Genomic DNA, 15,994 nt, shown 5'->3' on the forward strand with positions numbered 1-15,994 from the left:
GTAAAAAGAAGAAAGAGAGAGATAGAGCGAGCAGCAGCCTGGGCATGACACTGCTGTGCTCACTGAGACATGCTCCCTGTTTCTGCACAAGCACCTGCATCCAACAACCACACACACACACACACACACACACACACACACACACACACACACACACACACACACACACACACACACACACACACACACACACACACATTGAAAACAGCACCAGCAAAGATTAAAGAATGAGAAGGAAACAGAAACAGAGGGAGAGTCAGAGTCAGTCACACAGACACATGCTGTAATTCCTGGGAATATTACCACTGTATATTGTTCCACTCGGGTTAAGCAGTTGGCAGTGGAACCATCACACTCGACTTGTCATCCTGGGCCACTTTTTCAAAGGGATCACACACACACACAAGTACACACACACACACACACACACACACATACAGGCACGCACAAATGGAAAGAGTCAGGTGATTTACTGGATATAGAGGCATTGTGAACCATACGTTCGACTGGACGTGACCTAGTTAGGTCAGACCCAGGTGAGATTTAGTGAGTCGCCTTGGCACACACACAAATGCACACACACATACGCATTAAGGGCAGCCTGTCGTAACGAAAAAAGCATTACAGACAAACTGATACAACAACAGAAGCACGTCTCTCTCTTTGAAAGAATGAACCCTTCTTCTTCTTCTTCTGCTTCTACACATGAATAATTAAACATGACACAGTTCCTTCCAGAGGCTGTAGGTCTACAGGCAAAAAGACCACACACACACACACACACACACACACACACACACACACACACACACACATACACACACACACACACACACACACACACACACACACACACACACACACACACACACACACACACACACACACACACAAGATGCCATGGCAACAGAACTCCTGATCAGTCTTCATCAGTGAGCAGGAAGGAATTCTGAAAGATCTTTTTGTTTGTTTAAAAAAAAAAAAAAAAAAAAAATGCATACTGTATGTGTTTCTGTGCATTATGACTAAAACATTCATGCATCACACACACTCACACTTGCACACACACACTCACACACAGAATTGAATAAATTGGATGCATACTTTTGATATGTGCAGTTGTACATACACAGGATTTTCCATCCATTATTGCAGTAACTTTCCCAAAACAATCTTTCTCCTTCCGTTTCTTAATTGTATCACTGTGTGTCACTCTTCTATGTCAGCTCCTTCTCCTTCTCTCCTGCATACATGTATGAGTTGTATCCGGGTGGTTGAACATACTCCTCAGATTTATCCCAGTCCGACACCCAGCCTGCTCCAGCTCCTCCACCTCCACCTCCACCTCCTCCTCCTCCACCTCCCCCGTTGGCACCAACCACTGGTTGGCTCATGGCGCCGTACTGCCCGCCTCCACGATAGAGCTCCTCCGTCTCATTGGCCAGTTCATCCTCGTCAATGATGCCACACTTCTCATCGCTTGTGTTTTCTATGTCTGCCCATGGTTGCTTTTCTCCTGATGCAAAGATTCCTGTTGAATAACAAGAAGATATATAGTAGTGTGCAAAAGACTTGGATCACCACCAACTTTCGCAAAGTTTTAATGAGCGAACTATTTTTCAGTCACACGGGTAAAACATGCAAACTCCACACAGAAAAGTTGTCCTTTCCTGGTAAATTATATTCAAGGCCTGTCCGGGGCTGTTAAATGTGCTTGAATATGTGTATTTAATGCTCTTAAAGTCTTGAATGAACCTTAAATAAAATAGTAGGATAAATTCAGGTGTTACCAATGACATTAATTAGCGTTCCACTCCATTTAGGTCAATAAAAGCCAGGGCCCTGCATTCTTTCAAGTGTAAGGGGAGGTCACATGACACTTTTTCTGTTATTTTGATACTGCACGTGCAGAATTCTTGTTGTATTCTAACAAAGAGGCTGATAAATAATTATATATGGTCATTATAGCACTGCTGAAACAACACATCTATATATTTTCAGAACATGATATGAATAGTTGAAACGTACCATAGAAAATCACTCCTCCATAATGAACGAGGGCAGCTATAAGGAAGACGTACTGCCACTCGTCACGTGTCTGGAACAGTGTAAAAAAAATTCAGATTGACTTTGTCTTGGTCTCACTAAATATGTACATACATAATAACATTTTAATATGTGTTGTTGTTAGGTTGATGTCAGTAAAGGTTGGTTGTACCTTGTGTTTAGTCATGGCTCCCACAATGAGAGGACACACCATTCCCGATAATGTTCCCACCCCGTTTGAGATGCCCATCAGTATGCTGGCATATCGAGGGGCAATATCCAAGTGATTGACATTAAATCCTACAAAGGACAAACAAAATAAGCATTAATTGTTTGTTTTTTTAGAATCTGAAACAAATAAAATAAGATGCACAGTGATGTTTCTAGAGCAACAGACAGCAGAGACAGATGCTGCTGTTTTAAAAAAAAGGATCAATTGAATTCAATCGCAGCTGAAAGGTGGTTAATAATATCTCATACCTGAGATAGCAAATCCGCTGAAACCCACAGCCAGGACCAAGAAGGAAATAGCGACCCCTTTTGTGTGAGAGAAACCGACCACCAGCAGGAGAGTGGCCTCCATTCCAAAACCTGGAAACACAATCGGACAGTGACATCAGACTTTACAACTTCACAGTCTGTCTCACCAATTCTGTAGTGCACTCTGTAGTGTTTAATAATAAATAAATAATAATTAGATTCCAGCACTGGCAGCTGCTGTATTTCAGATGAGAGGTTCTCCTACAGAGCCGCTGCTTTCAATGGGAAATAAAACAACGTATAAACAGGACTACAGCCTACATTAATTATGGCACAATGTTACTGTAAAATGTGATTTAAAGACAGAATTAATAGTTGTCCAGTAGCTGTGTCACGAAGACAAACACAAGTTACATTCAGAAGTTGACTTGTGCTTGTACAATTCATTTTTATTCATCGTCAGTCCCCTCCTTCAACTCTCACCTCCACAGTTCATCATCTTCCTGACGTTGGTGGTGGACATGAGGTTGTGGCTCCTCAGGTAGTCGGCCAACTGGCCTCCAAGAGGCACAATGATTGTCATCACCAGATGGGGCAAAGCTGACACCATGCCCACCTGAGAAAGAGGGAGAGGGAGCCATTGTGTTATTATTATTATTATTACTAGAGGATTGTGAGGGTTGAAAAGCTGCTGTTTCAGTTCAAATGTACAGTTATTTTTCAACTGCACTTGACATCTCTGTTTTGTTGTAAAGTATAGAGTACAATATGTACGATAAGTTACGGTATGTCAAAAGCAAAATGCAAACCATTGGGGTAATAAAACATTACTGTAAGTCACATGCTGCTGTAAGCACATCCAGCATGTTTGTAAAGGCACATTTAAAAAAAACAAATGACAGTATCTGCAGCTACTGTAAAAAGTGTTATGTAAAGTTATCCAGTATGCAGCAAAGTATAAATTCAAACACAATCCCTGTCAATCATCCTTAGTAGTGGGATGGATGAAGAAGTTAGGATGTGGTGGTGTTTCCTGCTGGTATTTACTGTTTTCTCTTTGTTCTGTTTTTGTGGGCAGCAGTGTTGGGCAGCAGTGTGTTTGGATCCTCTAGCCAATAATATTAGTGAGCAGTCAGGACAAGCAGGTATAGGCTGTGATAATGGCAGGCATAGCACATAAGAAACCTAAGTCTTGTAAGGATAAACACCAAGCTGACAAAAGCTGTTCAAAAATTTAAGGACAGAGGGAATGCCGAGGGAAAGAGACGCAGTCTCTTTTCTGTCTGACAGGTAAGCATTAGAGGTCAGCCTCAGTAGCTTTAAACTAAAGCATCAGCAACAACAAATGTTAAGTTCCTGCAGCAGTAGTATGGATAATACAATCTTGTTCTTACCTTGCTGATCTCAAAGCCAAAGACTTCTTCAAAGTAGGCCGGCTGACTGATGAGCAGCAGGTAGAAGGTCCAGCTCCTGCAGAAGTTGGCCACAATGATGGCGTAGACTGGCATGGAGGTGAAGAAGTGTCTCCATGGAGTTTTAAATTTCTTTCGCCAAAAGAAAAACAAAGATTTGTGTACAGTATGTGCATATAAAGGTTTTTCAGTGTTTGACTGTTGGGCTATAGATGAAATAAATAGTATAAGGTATAAAGTATGTAGCCATACTTGGAGAGGATTAAGGAATGACGAAGTCTCTCCGATGGCTTCTTCGATGTACTTCTGTTCCTCTGGTGTAATGGTGGGATGGGCTGCAGGACTCTCATACGACACCAGAATCCAGAACAAGTACCAGAATATCCCAAAGCTGCCTGAAGAGCGGAAGAGAGAGGGGGAAAAACCCCCCAAAACTTAATCATTCTCATTCTCATAATAGCTCTACCATTCATTCTCTATTGTGCACAACAGAAATCAACTTTGGATACATTTGTATTTGAGCTGAATATATACTACTACAACTACTGTAATAATAGTGCAGTAAACCCAACACATACTTGAGTATTAAGATACTAACCATAGACGTAGAATACTGAAGGCCACCCAATGTACTGCACCAGTATCCCAGCTAAAGGCATGGCCACCACTGCCCCTGCATAGGATCCTAAGAAGATATTAAAGGAAAAGAAAAACATAATTTAATATTTTTCTATTATCATTAATTGATTTCTGCAACCTTATGTATTAGAGTTTCAGCTTTATCAGTGCAAAGCAGGCTTACAGTGCCTTCATGCTTTTACGATTCCCTCTGATTCCCTTTGTTTTCATTCTTCTATTCTTCTTAAATCACCTAAAAGTGCACCTACACTCCAGTTAGGTAGGTGGCAGTAATGAGCCTCTAAGCTGCTTTGCCAGCTGCAGTAGCAAGGCCCTAGTTTTCAAGGTATATTCTGCCAAAATATCACACTGACATCACTTTTGACAACAACACGTCTTCTAATACCTAATACAATTTGCAGGAACCTCTGGCTGCCACATTTCCAAACCCTTTACACATTTTTTTTACACCTGAGATCACAGATTTGATTCTTAGGATGTTAAAACTTTACCACAAAAGGCCGTCGTGGCTAACCGACTTCTCTCCAAAGGAGGCGCCCACTTGGCCCAGATCCCATGGCAGGCAGGGTATGAAACACCCTGAGGGACAAAATACATTCAGAGAAACTCCATCACACATTTTACGTTCAGATACACGTGCACACAGAAAAACAAATGCTGCACCTCGACAAGGCCCTGGCATATCCTGACCAGTATGACGCAGCTGTAATGGCATCGAGCGGCAGAGGGGATCAGCATGTTGAGGGTGGAGGTGGCCACTATGGCAAAGCCAAACACTCTTAAACACAGAACACAAACAGGACAATTCATGTGAGAGAAAACAAGAGCAGCATGAGGTGCATAAGGATGAAACCTTGCTGTAGAATTCAGAGAGGATGCTGGAGAAAGATATTCACCTGTTGGCTGCAAATCTTCGACATATAAATCCTCCTGGGATCTGAGTGACGATGTATCCCCAGAAGAAGGAGCCATGGATCATACCCACCGTCTCAGGGTCCCAGGTGAACTGTGCAGCCTGGAGGACACAATACAAATATCTGCATCTATGACTTTTGGGTTATTTTCAAAAGATAACATCTATGATTTCTATACCACTCACCACGAGTACTTCCTTGTTGCCTTTGAAGACGGTGTGATCGTTGACCATGCTGACAATGGCTACGCCCAGGTTGCATCGGATGCCGAAAGAGATGCAGAATCCCAGGCCAGACAGGATGGCGATGATGTAGCGCCTGGGCAAACCAAAGCAGGTGCAGTCAACCACCGGCAGCTCCTTCTCCTCCACCAGTTCAGGACGGCCTTCTGCTGACAACTCGATGGTTTCTCCATTGGGCTGCCGCTTCTCAATCAGCCTGAAGGGAGACACAGAGACTGCACTTCAGGAAAAAACGTGTTGGTCCAAACATTTTTAAAGAAGCATTTAAACGGATAGTCATACAACATACACACATCTGCCATAAAATCAGTGCAGTTTAAAATCTACAAATACCACATACAAGTGATTCCACCACATTATACCTGAAATGGGTCAAATGGAGAGACACACTATTGGTGACAGTGAGGTGACATATCATGCTCTCCTCTATTACGAGCATAAAGTTGTCTAACATGGAAACATTGGCTCAAATGGTGATTTCTTGAGACCGTGGGGGACATTTTAAAAGTTGAAAACATAGCTCAATATGGCTCAATGAAATGATTACAGTCAGAGGACTTTTCTTTTTAGGTACACCAACTACCAAAAACTGAATGCAAATTTCTAACCCTAACCCTCAATTAAATTGTATGTGTATAGTGCTGAAACATAACACACATTACCTCAAGGCACTGTACATAGACAACATCATGGAGAGCAGAGAAACCCAACAATTCACACAATGAGCCAACACAATCACATTAGGCGTGTAGACATGATCACGGAACAATCTCCAGGAAGTCAAATCAAGCATCACAATGCGGATGAAAGGTCATTTAAGTGACTCTGGACATGGGATGGTTGAAGGAGCAAGACGGGCCGATCTGGGTATTTTCAGAGACCGTGGACAAACTGGGATTTTTCTGCACAACCCTTTACGAAAAAAAAGAGAAAGGATCCATTGATCGGCAGCGCTCTGGTCAAAAATGCCTCGTTGATGCCAGAATAGCATGACCCGATGGATTCGAAATGAAGAAGACCATCTCAGAATGCAAAAAACCTAGAACCCTGAACATTTTCTTTCATGTTTTTGGAGTTACAACATAAGTAGAGTAAATATTTTCTTCATGCATGCCTTTCACTGCAGCGATTCAAGTCATTTTGTCCACTGTTTGACTTAAACTCATAAGTGTAGTCTCACGTAGACGCACACACACACACACTCTGACACATAGTGTACACCTCCGCGCAGACAGCATGCACCATGTTGGGGCGGCGTCTGACTCAGCATGTCCCAGTGTGTGGAAGCAGCTGTCACTGGTCGGGGAGCAGGTTTAGCGATGACAGCACATTCCCACAGTGTCCTCTCCTTCAGGACGAACTGGGACCTGCCGCCATACTGGTGCTGTTCAAGATGTCCACTGTATATACCGGACACAAGCAGCAGCTCTTCGGAGGCTGACGTTTAAAACGTCCGAATGTACAGTTTAATACTGAGAGGTCAAGGGCCTTTTGAGTTTCCCCTTTAAATTGGCCAAAACAAATTGTGCCATTTTGGAAGGATGTAGTGACACTTGTATCAGAAACACTGGACCACTGGTTGTCACTTTTTTTTCCACAGGAGTCAAAGAGAGTGACCATCTGTGTGTAACAACCTCCATTCTGTCACTCTATCTCACACACACATGCTGGTTTTGCATTCTTTGTGTGGACACATATACATAATGCATACCCTAGCCCCTTACCCTAACCTTAACCATAACCATCACAACCAAATGCCTTTACCCTTACCCTTAAAACAGGTTCTTGTTGCACTTTACTTTTATTTGAATGTAAAGATGACATTCAAATGCTGAAAAAATTGCACGTTACAAACAGTATTACGAACATACATATATTACATATATTAACAGTATTACGAACATATCCCGAATATTATGATGGGAAGCTTCAAGTCATTCCGAAATACTTTTTTTTTTCGAGAAAGAAAGTCAGCTCACTGTCAAAGTCCAAAAATTCATGAAATCAGTGTAGATACACAATTTGACATTTAAATCAATTTAATGTAAATAGTTACTAATGTGAATGAACAAATCTTCACTAAACTGAACATTCCAGTTTCTCAGCCACATTTTCAAGTCATCGCTCTCATTAATTATCTTGAATAAATAATTTTGGGTGAGACAAATAATCAACTCGATACTCCAACATTTACACCATGACCCGTCACTATGCATCGACCTGTTATCTTATCGTTCTGCATCTGTTTCATCCATGCAGTCTTTACATATATTACTTATTAGTCATGCTTATAACCCCCCCTCCCCCTTTCCATAAAGCAAACTCTGCATAATCCCTTTATATATTTATTTAGTCACCATACAATATGCTAGAATAACAATCTACAAATGATATACCCTGACTCCACCATGAGATATTGTCATTGTAAAGAAATCAGAAAATAAATATTTTGTAAAAGCAATGTTTGGGAATTTGAGAGAGATTAGAGAGGGTGCACTCTCTCTCTCTCTCTCTCTCTCTCTGTTAATCTGATAAGGATTACAAAAATGATTTACTTCCGGAAATGAATATGGATGGACAGACTTGCACTGGCTCAGTCTGCTTCTCTCTCTCTCTCTGTCATGACACGCGGTGGATTTCATGCTAAACCTTTGATTCATTAATGTGAGTCAGACAAAAATACACAATTGCAAAATGTCAAACTCTTATTGTTTTGTTGGTGGGTTTTTGCTCACCGTGTGAACTGTTGTGATTCTCTTCTCTCTTAAATATTGTGAAGGTTTGTGCCTATAATTGTAATTTGGTGCTACAAGAAACAACATTTTGTTGAATTGATTCATTTGGACATAGTGCCCAGCCCATAATTCAACGCACTGACTTACACTTTATCATATTGTGCATCACAGCATGTACGATATTACCAGCCTGTTGCCAATAAACAAACCTAATTGTGAAATGCCTTTTCACTATAACTCCATTATATTATTATGTGTTATATATGATCACAGGTTCTATCACAGACAAGGATTAAGAGTGGGCAGGAGGGTGAGAGTGATTCTCTATTTGTATTGTACGAGAAGTGCTCTTTAAATAAAGTTTGATTGACTGAGTGGAGCTCAGAGTAACAGTGAAACAGTGACTGAGCTCCATTTAACGCTCTACTACAGAGTCAGTGAAGGTTGCAGGAGGATCCTCATTATAAACCTCCGGACAGATTGCAGCCTGACACCTACACATATGCTACCAGCTAACGAGGCTAGCCCACAGCAACAATTACTGTTAATTACTGATGCATTCCATTTACCAGTGTGTACAAGACCCAAAATAGCACACCATCTCATGCAGGCTCTCCCCTTCTTCTATGAACGCACAAATACGTTGTTACAGTACTACATCCTCTGAACAATTAATCGTTTTCAAATCACAATCCATACGTATTGTACTTTTGATTGATCGATACCAAATAGAAATGTAACGCATACACGTTAGAAAGTATTCGTCCATTAGAATATATATTTCGTATTTTGATTTTTGATGCCGTTATCAGGCAATGTTTTAAATGAATTACAGTGAATATTGAAATGGAAGCTTGTCCTAAAACAGTGACAATGAGTCAACCTATAAAACAGTGTTTTTCAACCTTTTTTGAGCCAAGGTACATTTTTTCATTGAAAAAATCACGAGGCACACCATCAAACAAAAATGTTTTACAAAAAAATTATACTCTGTAGCCTATATTAACAATTTAGTCATTCTTATAAAAGTGTCTTGAAGAGGAATGTCCATATTATTTGTATATAATTAATTATTTGTTTTCAAAAAATGTTTTTAAGACCAATTAGGTGAAATTGGATAATTTCCCACGGCACACCTGACGATCTGTCACGGCACACTAGGCACCTCTAACTATCTTTGTTACTCATTGGTACCAAATAAAATCAGAAGAAGAAGAAGAGTTGGTATTATGGTCTGTATTTATATAGAGCTTTTCTAGTCTTGACGAGCTGCTTTACACTACAGTTTTGCCGTTCGTGCATCTTTCACACGCTGCAACATGGGTTTAAGTGCCTTGCTCAAGGGCACACATAGACTAGCAGAGACAGGAATTGAACCCACAACCTTCCCGCACTACCACTGAGCTACCATGTAGTACAGTACCGTAAATGTCATCTACTTTAAGACTTTTACTTATTATAAATATAATATTATAATACTATAAAAAGTGACTTCAACTTCTACCAAAGTCATTTTCTGCTTAGATACTTGCACTCAAGTATCCCATTAAGGTACTTCATACAAGACTGATGAGGTGCTAGTGAAAGAGTTGACAACACACACCGTGAGCTTCCACTCAGGTGATGCAGCTTCTCTCGTTCACACACAGACAGGAGCTGATTGGTCTCAGCTGGCAACAACTAATGAGCCAGAGAGCACGAGCATGCACGAGTCCTGTGACCTTGGGCTCTCGGAAATTTCATAATTACAACAGTAACGAGGCTCAGTGGAAACCGGTGAGTGGCTATGCTCGGCTCAAACCGACTAGCTCGATTTTAGTCGGACTAACGTGTTTGCATGACATTAAGGAAACCAAATGATCTAAAATCAGACTTTTAACATGCAGGTTGGACACTGGACCTTTAAAAGACATATTCTGATTTTAGGCATACAGTGTATGGGTCTTTATCAGATTTCAATGTCCAACTGCAGTTTTAATCTGACTATGAATATGCATGACATAATCTATTAGTATATTCTACAGACCAGGTTGTGGTTAGGATATTTGTTATGACCTATAACATGAACCTACTGTAATATTGGTTTGGGGTCAATGAACATATTGCTCTATGTATTATGTCATTCATGTCGACTGCATAATCCAAATAACCGCCTGTTCAGAATAATAATGATATCGGACGTCATTGCCTTTAAATCAGAACTAAAAGAATTCATGATTTTAATTTCAGCCACGTTTTGAATTCATTGTCCTGAAGGAATTCATCCATCAGTGCATGACTACAACAGAACTTATTCAAATACAGATATTCAGACACGAGGTATAATTCATACATATTTAATCTGGCACTTTATTGGACCATTATTATTATTCCTTTTAACAAGCGGGTGAATACAGTGAAAGATCCCAGACAAGTCTCCGGCATCTTTCCTTCTCATAGTGATTAAAAAACTGTTTTCCAATTGGAGAGAATCTTTAGAATTATTGCCTAAATGTGTGATTTTACAACACTCGACGCTCACTCTGTATATTAAATTCACCAGTTCACAGAGCGTTCGTACTGTGTAATCCTGTCATAAGAGGATGATAGAGACTGAGACAGCGAGGGAGGTTGACAGTAAAAAACATTATATAACATCAGACGGCCGGCTCATTATTGTCCACAAATGTGCTGATTGATCCTCCACTGTGCTGCATGTTAAACCACAGGTTACTTTCTTTCACTCACTCTTGTCTTGAATTGGTTTCCACCCTCATTTGTGCTCTAGTTGTAGGTCGGGTAGCTTTAGGGATTTTAATTTTCAAATGGAGATTTCAAGAGTTGCTATGTAATTTTGATAGTGGTGTGTCCCCCGTCCTGCCTGCATGAGCCTCTCTCTCTCCCTGAAGTGAACAGATTGGGTCTCGGTGGGACTGTGTCACCCAGGGAGAAACCCTCCTCCCCATCCTGTCACACACACACATACACACACAAACGCACACACGACCTTCATAGACTTATCATCTAAATAGAAAAACTCAATCACTGTGCTAATGTTTTCGCTGCATATGCGTCAGTTCTCGCTATGGCATCTGTAAAGCAGATGAACCAAACTGTGTCACAACACATTCACTTTATCATACAACGATAAGACGATTTGACAGTTGCGTTTCGTGGCTCAGGCAACACAAACTCAAACTCAACGGTGCATTTTGTGCGGTTTTGCCAGGCGCTGTGACCAGGGCGTGCTGAGCGCTAGTAGCTGACAACGCTCACTTCTGAAGGGTGTATCATCTGTGACACACCTGACAACATGTAGGTATAACAACACATGCACAGTGACACACTGGCACACACTGACAGGACAGTGGACACACTGTTTGGGCATCTTTTGAATTGTTCTATAGGTTGACATAGCATCCTACACTCACTGTCACTGTTTCAGGACAAGCTTCAGTTCAATATTCACTGTAATTCATTTAAAACATTGCCTGATAACGGCATCAAAAATCAAAACAGGAAATATATTCTAATGGACGAATAGTTTCTAACGTGTATGTGTTACATTTCTATTCGATCAATTAAAAATAGAATACGTATGGATTGTGATTAATTTTTCAGCCTTAACATTTAGTGAGTTGCTAAGTAGTCATTAAGGTAAGTTAAGTTAGCTGCAGTATAGTCATGGGTTTTTATTCTTTATGGAATGAAAACCAACTTATGAACTGAGAAATATTTCTTTTTTTTTTTAATTCATAAGTTGCAAAGCTGCTCTTGGCATACATGAGTACATATTGTCGTATTGCACAATTATACAGTGATTGGCAATAATCAATAACTATGCTGTGATTACAATATACCAAAATGCAGGTCTTGCAGTTTTACAAAGCTTGAATAATATGTGATTAATATATGCATTATTGCATTTCATTTATACCACATGTCATACTAATTAATAAAGTAATGGAATAAAATGTATAATAAGAATTTATAATAACATCATTTATATTTTTAACTTGTGTGTATAGCGAAAAATAAGATCTCTCCGTTGATTTAAGAGTATATAAACAATATTGGACATTACTATGAGGAAAATCTCAATTATAAATGTTTCCCGCAGAGTTTTACAGGGAATCTTAATGCAGTTTTGTTTTTCTTTTTCTTTAAAAAAAAGGGTGTGGAGTGCACTTATTGTAGTGAAGTTTATGCTGACGTCGTGGAGTTTAATATAGAAACAGGAGATGCATTCAGATGGAGAAGGTGTTTAAATAATAGATGGAACCACGGCTGCTTTCATCACAGAGGGATTAAGGGTTTTTTAGTCTGTGAGGTGGTGAGATTGCACTCAGATACAGTGCAGGGACGTCATCTAACCCACACATTTATATGGACACACACACACACATATGAAACATACATGTTCGTGTCGCCTTCAGAAACCGTCCCTTGCATGTTACACTGTGGCCACATAAAACCTGCATGAGCTGCACGAGCTCTATAAGCCAAAAGGAAACACCCACTCCACCCAATCTGAATCCAATCCCATAGATCACCACATGCATGGCATCATGAGCAGGAACAGAGGAACAGAGGAAAAGCCTGGGATTTGCATGTCTTTTAATCTGGGAGACCCTGGTACGGGGAGAAAATTGTCTGTGCTGGTTTCTCAATGAGTGGAGGAGGGATGATGGAGGGAGAAGAGGCTGGAGGAAGTGACATGGACTGGGATGGAGCGAGTGAGAGAGTGTGTGTGTGTGTTGGGGGGGATTTGTGTGGCTCGACAGCTGGACTGAAAAACAGGCTATTTCAGGACGGGATTTATATGTTCAGTTTCTACCTCAAATCCTGAGAGTGAAAGCTTAAAGCAGAGGTTATTGCATGAGGTTCTATCAGAGTCTTTAATCTCGTGAAACATTGTCTGCCCAGAGCACACCACATCTGATGCAACTTTTGTTATATTGTCTAATTTATTCAACGCATATCTACACAGCACTTTATCACATTTGCAATAAAGACAACACACGGGTGGAGTACACTGTTGTGCTTCTTTTTAAAAATGACATGCTCAGATTTCAGTCATGTCATAAATGGAGTGCAACTTTTTAAATAACTTTTTAAAGAATTTGAGCAGTTGTGCAGGCTAGGGTTATAATTTTAAATTAAAATGTAAAGAAAAAAAAGGCATTTTATTTGAAAAGTGAATTTAAAAAAACAGTTATTGAAATAGTTTCTGGTGACATTATTGCACAATCATATGCATATTACCATAATAATATGTGATATATTGTTGATAGCTCTTATGAAATTGTTCCAGATAATAATGCCTTTTAGGTTACAATAATCGAAAGGACACACACTTTGACACCATCTCTCATGCAGTCAGGTTGTGCCATGGATATATTATGTAATCACTAATTCACAATCATCAATTCCCCCAGAGGAAAAACAAAGAGGAAAACAAGTTGAAAGCATAAAACCCACAAAGCAAAAGCATCTGTTCCAAGTTTCCTACACTCCCACAATTTCGAATACCAGTGTCTCCATAAAATATGAGCCAAATATTCTCCATCATTTCATCACTTGGTCAATCCATCCTGCGCTCTGCGCTGCGTAAAGCTGGACTTCATCCTCTCCCTTCACGATTTACTACTTGAATGCAACCCTCGCCCCCTTTAACGGGTACATTAAGCACAACAAAAACAAACAACTTTTACTTTGCTTTACTTTTGGCGCAGAGATGATGGGATGGAGCTGCAGTGTCCCGCAGAGAATAAGCGGAACAATTATGTGTAAAACGCACGGAAACGGGGGGGGAGTCGGAGGTGAGGGTGAGAATGATTTGAATCAAGTGTGTACCTGTGAATTTTCCCCAGAGTTTTGCCCGCGACCGCCTTAAACCTGTCTGGTCGAATCTCCATCCTTGCAGCTCCTTGACCCGGCCGGTGTGCTGATGTCCCGCGCGCACTCCTGTCCTGTCCGAGCGCGCGCAGCCCTCTCTTTCTCTCTCTCTCCCTCCCTCACAGCAAAGTAAACACAGCTTTGACTTCCTCTTTCCTGATGATGATTAGTCATCACTATTAGTGCGTTAGGTAAAACTCTTTTATTTTGTATTAGTAGTGTTTTTTCAGGCAAAAAGATGTTAGACATTTCATTGGGTTTTTACAGTAAAATGCTGGCAGCACTGATGCCAGTATTTTACTGTAATTCAGATTTGCGGTATGATTACTGTATCTCAGATTACAGTATCATACTATATATTAGTTGTACAGTACTGTTAACACCCAGGTAAACAGTACTGTACTGATCACTTTTAATATTATTAATTATTATCATTGTTATAAAATTGTTTAATTTAACCTATACAGAAGTATATTACTGATAATCAAATGTACACAGCCAAACTTTGCAAAATATTTTAAAATTTATTTTTCAAAACAAACATACAAAAAAAATAGTGTCATTAAATGGTACACAATGTAATATTTGTAGATCCTACACAAATTCATGGAGTGTCTTACGCACACTAAGACCCGTACAATGTGCCACACAAACATAAGATTACATGCTGTTGGGATAGTTGGAATATATAACGTTTTTGGACTGAAATCATAAATGATTCTACAAACATCCTGAGGTATGTGTGTACAGTGTGTGTGTGTGTGTGTGTGTGTGTGTGTGTGTGTGTGTGTGTGTGTGTGTGGGTGTGTGTGTGTGTGTGTGTGTGATTCTCTCAATCCATGGTGCATCCGCCTCTGGACTGTCGCAGGTGTGCCTAAGGAAAAAAGAATACAAATAGTTAGATGATGATTTTTTTAGATAGATAGATAGATCCGAGTCAGGATAAAATAGTAGGATACTTGCAAGTGTCTCACCTAGTCGGAGTGCTGCCATTCAAACTGTGCCAGTCTTGACACAAACAAAGCCACTCTGCTATTATACCGGTACCGACTTTCTCTTCACCACCTGTCCTGTTTTTCTGCTCACACTTATTTTGGACGTGCATTTTGTACCTTCCTCTGGGTTAATTCTCACTAATAATCTAGAAAAGAGATAAGCAGATGAAAAAAAAAAATCAGATACATGATCAGCATGATGAAGATGAACTTTTCACATCCCCTTTGGGATATGCTACAAGGTAACCATTAGCTACATAGATGACAAACCACTATGTCATTGGAAAAAAAATTAAGACGTTTAATGTGGACAATCGTGTACAGAAAGCTAGAAGATTAAGATAACGTCCTCCTGCATGCTAGTGCTAGCAGTGGCTAATTTATGAAACCCTACCAAATTAAATCAGTGCTATCCAGTCTTAATTTCAACGAAGACTGGATAGCCTATCAAACAAATGATCAAGGTCAAGGTTTTGCTTACCTTTACATAGTGGGACTTGTTGATGTTGATCGTGCAAAATGTTGAGGGACGTACTCGTACTGTAGCTCTTCACCGTAGAGAGGCAGGCAGATCTGGTAGAGGAAGCGCAGGGTTGGCTGTACTGGCCGTTGGGAGGAGGCGGAAACTAGTAGCCTACCGTATTTCTTAAAACA

The 15,994-nt window shown here is 40.2% G+C and overlaps 1 protein-coding gene across 1 annotated transcript; it reads right to left on the reverse strand.

The window, feature by feature from the left end:
* Positions 1-1,217: 1,217 nt before the first annotated feature.
* slc17a7a (solute carrier family 17 member 7a) lies at positions 1,218-14,365 on the reverse strand (the record flags this gene model as incomplete). Its single annotated transcript, XM_083897086.1, has 13 exons — positions 1,218-1,531; positions 2,029-2,098; positions 2,219-2,346; positions 2,527-2,637; positions 3,010-3,142; positions 3,921-4,070; positions 4,191-4,329; positions 4,533-4,623; positions 5,069-5,156; positions 5,241-5,355; positions 5,474-5,592; positions 5,677-5,929; positions 14,304-14,365. 13 exons carry the CDS (start codon positions 14,363-14,365, stop codon positions 1,218-1,220), a joined length of 1,773 nt encoding a protein of 590 aa, XP_083753212.1.
* Positions 14,366-15,994: the final 1,629 nt, after the last annotated feature.

This window comes from Microchirus variegatus (assembly GCF_963457635.1).
Source record: "Microchirus variegatus genome assembly, chromosome: 10".
NCBI classification, from domain to species: domain Eukaryota; kingdom Metazoa; phylum Chordata; class Actinopteri; order Pleuronectiformes; family Soleidae; genus Microchirus; species Microchirus variegatus.